The 5,324-nt window shown below is 46.9% G+C and overlaps 1 protein-coding gene across 1 annotated transcript; it reads right to left on the bottom strand.

The window, feature by feature from the left end:
* Window positions 1-290: 290 nt before the first annotated feature.
* Window positions 291-1,212, bottom strand: LOC104286796 (the record flags this gene model as incomplete). Its single annotated transcript, XM_009885432.1, has 1 exon — window positions 291-1,212. A coding segment is annotated over exon 1 (922 nt), but the record flags the coding sequence as incomplete, so codon positions are not given.
* Window positions 1,213-5,324: the final 4,112 nt, after the last annotated feature.

Here is a 5,324-nt window from a genome sequence, read left to right as displayed (position 1 = left end):
TTCAGCTGAAATGTCCAAGGATTTAAATTTGAACTTAGATCCCCAGGCTTCTTCCTGCTCAGACACAGAACGGTAATGCACATCCTGCACATCTCTCCCCCAATGGTCAAAAAGGGCAAGTAAGCTTATTTGATAGACAAGCCTTTTATATCAATTATGATCTGATTAAATATCTCATCTGGGCTTTGTCAAAATTGCCTCAGATATATGTCTCTGTCTGTGTGTGTGCATGTGCGCACCTGTGCGTGTACGTGTGTATCGACAGAAAACAAAAGTGAAGGCGCACTCACCTGGGATCCTGTTGAGCGTCACCCAGAAGTGCTCATCGGGGCTGTAGGTGTCCTCAGACCACGCCAGCAGATCGATGGCACGCTGGTCCTGCAGCACGAACTCCACGAAGGGCCGCGTGATGGCCACGTATGCGGAACCAAAGTAGATGGTGAGGTTGTGGGGTGGGGGTGCCTTGTGCACAAATGTCCCCAGCATGAAAGAAAAAAAAGAGTATAATTGCTCCCTGTGCACGTACTTGGTGCGTGAGGTGATGTGGGGGGGTGGCAGCACCCCAGGGGTGACGTTCTTCCCCCCAAGGCCCTTCAGCAGCCGGACAATCTCCTGGTTGGTCTTCAAGGGGAAGTCCTGGCCGCAGGTGTTGAGCAAGTAGCGCCAGGGCACAGTCGAGGCCAAGAGGTCTCTCATGCAGTGGAGGTCGGCCCGCAGGCGGGAGATGCCACCGTAGACCACCCGCTCTGCCCGGGAGGCGAGGAAGGCATTGGGGAAGCAACCCACCAGGCGCCTCACCGCCTGCTGGAAGGGGGCCGGCGCCTTGGCATCCACGTGGATGCAGTAGACATTTTGGGGCATGTACACTGCCCTGAAGAGTCGCTCGAAGGTCTCAAACTCCTTGTGCAGGGTCATGACGTAGGCAATGGGGAAGGCAGCCTCCTCGGCTGAGAGGGCGCAGGTGATGTAGTGATTCTGCGTGATGTACTCCGTGCAACTAGATTCGATGACTGATGTTTTTAAAGCATTTTCCTTCAGAAAGGGTGCCTTATCTTCAGTAAGTGCTTTACAGGCTTCTGCTAAAGTTGAACTCACCGAGATGTTCAGCCTCCGAAGAGATTTTTGTGCATGCAAGTCAACAGCATAGAAAACAAATGAAAGTGAAACACTTAGAATCAAAACAGCAAAGAAGCAGTATCTGAGATTGTTCATCGCTGCTCAGATAAAAAGTCTCACTTGAAATACCGCAAACAGGTCAGATCAGACACCCCAAACGGTTCGTTTTGCTGGCTGCGCTTGCTTCCTGCTGGAGAAGGCATGCGTCCCTCTGATGCATAGTATGCAGCTGCCGTCCTTATTTCCAATATTAATATTTTCATAGTCACCCTTGATGTGGAAGCAGCATAAGAAGCGAACAACTTGCAGATGGAAGCTTCTCCACAGCAGCCTGAAGATTATGCAGACACATTGCATAATTACTGGCTTGGCGATGAACAGCTGGCACTACATATTTCACGGTGTCCCTGAATTCAGTTTATGGGTATGTTCTCAACTGCTTCCTCCCCACTCGTCCTTCACGTATCGTATCAGTGTAAAACTTCTGTGCATGCGCCCTGTGGCAGGAAAACCTCATATTTACCTCTTGCATCATTCTGTTTTTTCACTTATAGGAACTATTTTTGAACCACCCAAGTGTATCAGTCATCGCTGCTTCAGAACTATGAAAGCTTTGTTCAGCACACCGTGCTACCGTGTAAGGCCACCCACACTCACTTATAAGAAGCAGGAGAGTCTTTTTTCCCTCTGTTTAGAGCTATATCAGAGCCATCAGGTTTTTTTCAGCAATGTTTTCTTCATTTGTAAATTTCATTTGTAAATCTCATTTTCTTCATTTGTAAATCTGCCAAATAGTTTCTGCTAAGTGTCACGGATGAGTTGCGATGAGCTCTGGGCTTACATCCATCACAAGGAACTGGGTTAGCGAAACCTGCTATTTAAACTACTTAAGCTAACCTTAGGCTTTCTGATGAGACATTCTTGTTTCTAAAAGTCGTGCATGCATTTGGTATAACAACATGTTTATACAATGAGGGCTTCTGGCATGGCTCTGACTAAAGTGAAATACTTGGTAACTCTCCTTCTTCCAACCCTGAGTCTGTTCATGTGCATCTGCTGCCATGAGACAGCACGTTTGGAGCACATTAACTTTTTCCAACATCATGTCATTTTGCTCCAATGTGAACTAATGCTGAGGAAATACCAGATGATCTGAGATTACAGATTATTATAAATGTTTTGACTGGGCAGTCCGGCACGCTACAAAAGCAGAAATACCATCACCAACCTTCCAGCTCATGCAGAGAAGCCACCTCAGGCGCTGGCAGGTCCCTCCCAGAAGCTGCACTTTCCTCCTGTCCTGGCCCCAAACGCTCTCTGGGAGTCTCCATTCAAACAAATTGAAGGCTGCAAGCAGTGGCTTCGACCCATCAGGTACAGTCACAAGCTGTAATGAGGAGAGGAGCAGTGGAGAAACTTTGGAAAGACTTGTGGATAGATTGTCCCCCAAGAGGGTCACCGGTGCAGGACAGACCTGGCAGTCGAGCTTACCCAGTGACAGCAAGCAGCAGAGCAGCTTCTCACCAGAGTGTCAGCGGGGACAGGTAGGGACAGCTGTGGTCACAATGGAGATCCGGTGCAGCCTTGTCGCGGATGGAAATGTTTGACACGGTTATGATTTACTAGCAATTCAAAATTTATTAATGATTTGAGGTAGATCAGGAGGTTGAATCATTAACTGATTTAAGGATTTACAAGGTGATTTAACAAAATAATTGAACAGTGACTTAATTACAGATTCGAAAATGACAAGTTTCACACTAACTTACTATAAGGTATCCCAAATAAATACATATATGTATAAACACAAACATACAAACACACAAACACACACAACCTGAGGAGTCACACGCACACCACCTGAGGCTTTAACTGCTATGACCAAGGTCCCTTCGCAGCGGGTGACCTCACTGAGATGATGGGTGCCCCTTTTGACTCCTTACACACACAAACAGACAGAAAATATTTGGATCCAGTAAAATATATGAACACCCACGCTCGTAAGAGCTAATGTGTATATTAGAAACACATAGATAGATGGAGAGGTGGATGGAAGAGAGGCTAGCTTATAGTTCAAATTTCCCTCTTCTCGAGTTTAGAGCAAACACTCACAATGCATCGGCATTGCTCACTCTGGCCCAACTCGGACAATGGGATATTCTGGTACTTTCCACCAGTTGCATAATCCCAGAACTCGCTAGATCCTGAAGTTCTGGTAACACCCCCCGCCCTGCTTTGGGCCACGATCCAGATATTGTCAGGAGTGATCGATTGTCAATATTGTTTCCAGGCCATAGGGCATGTGGGATCCAGGCGTGCTAAGGGGTTGCCATAACGTTCTGGTCCGTTACTCTTTGCATTTTCTCCTGATTGATGTTGGGTTGTTACGTGTCCCAGGTTGGGGGCCAAGTACCGAGTGGCCTAAGTGTGTGTGTGTGGCAGAGGTGTGTTGCACCACCGCAAGCCTTCTTCACAGACACCAGCACCTTTGGAAGGAGAATGGCTCTGATGGAGCCCAGGAGGGGCTGGAACAGAGGTGTGCAAAGTCCCAGGAAGTAAGAGAGACTTGCCTGACGCGGCTGAGAAGTCACCTGGAAAATGCTGCCACAGCCCAACAGCACAGATTGTTAAAAGGGGATTCAGAGAGATGAGCAGATGCTGAGCTGAGACCGCTGTCCAAGTCCAGCAAAGAAATACACAGCAAACACCACCGCGAAGGGAAAACATGTCCCAGCACAGGGACTGGTGAATGCTGTCCTGAGCTGCACGGACCTGCCCACAAGTGCTTCAAACCACTGATCCTTCCTAATTTGATTGTTACAGTGAATTATATCCAGGAGTGAACAACACTCACCTGCCCAACACCTTAGTAACACAAACTGCCATGACCACAGGTGACTATAAGACCAGCAGCTTCTTGCTCTCCCTTGTCCACTCAATAGACCACAGAGTTCAATGTCTTCCCACCTGCTCACTGGGCCACCTGGCTGCAAGACCTTTTCTTCCCCCGTGCCATGGTCTTAACATGCGACCTCCATCCAGCTGGAGTTAGGAAAATGTGGAAGGAGGAAAACTGGGGGCAGGTGCCAGCACTCCTGCAGAAGCCAGGATTCCCTTGGGGAAGTCTCAGCTGGGGGCAGAAAACACAGGTAGCTTTTCCAAAGTATCAAAAGCTGCGGTCCTTCAAGGCATTTAGATGCCTTTGGAACTGTCTGCTCAGATGCTTTTAAGACTCTATTTTAGGCACTGTGTAACCTACTACACAGCTAGGAAGACTTTTAGGAACTTAAAATATATCTACTTATACGTGTGTGTACGTGTATACAGAGACTATTTTTCTCTTAGGTGTTGAAGTTTGCAGTACTGCTGTGGTCTGTAGCAAACAAAAGCTACGTGCAGAATACAAGAGATAGGCCTGCTCACCATAGGAGTGCAACGCAAGATTAGCTTTTCCTTGGTGGTGTTTTTTTTCTTGCACAGACATTGCTGCCAACACCCTTGCAGCAATCCAGAATAACCGTGATCCTTTGGTACTACTGCCCTTCGGGGAAAGAAGGCTGCATGCCTGGTGCTACTCCTTAATCCTGGTGCCTCGCTTCTCCAGCATGGTTAGTATTTAAAAACCTGAAAACATACATGCAAATGATTGCTGTGGAAAACCAAGCTCTCAAAACTTTTTTTTTTTTTTTTTTTTACTAGTTCTACCTCGTGCTGATCTTTGCGAAATAAGATCTGTGCCTGGGATTACAGACAGAAACCACACACACACACACAAAAAAAAAAAAAAGAGCAGAGAAACAAAGAAATAGAGTGTGCAAGTCACGTGAGCCACCTCAATGGAAACTCTTTCTCAGGTATTAGTGAGTTGTCAATTTTACAAGCTCATCTGAAGGTCAGATGCAGGGAGAAGCCAAGTCTGGATGTAATTCTGAACCATATTATAGCAAATGTCAGTGAAAGAGCAGCAAAGTGGCAGCAGACCTCATGATGCCTATGGCTTCTCCTGTTGTGGATTGTATTGGACCTCAGCATATTTTGGGTGCAAAAACAGAGTTACTGGACAAAAAGATAACAGAAGATCAAATTTACCATGTTATTTGACAGAGGCTGCATAAGAGGGGTCTGTGCTAGTGGAAATAAAACGGCTGCTCACTGAGATTTGCAGTGTAGCTCCTTTTTATTGTTCCCTGGACCTGCATTGTAGCAAT

Source organism: Charadrius vociferus, unplaced genomic scaffold (assembly GCF_000708025.1).
Source record: "Charadrius vociferus isolate BGI_N301 unplaced genomic scaffold, ASM70802v2 scaffold375, whole genome shotgun sequence".
Lineage (NCBI taxonomy): Eukaryota > Metazoa > Chordata > Aves > Charadriiformes > Charadriidae > Charadrius > Charadrius vociferus.
The sequence above is the reverse complement of the archived record's forward strand: the minus strand, read 5'-3'. Positions and strand labels throughout refer to the sequence as shown.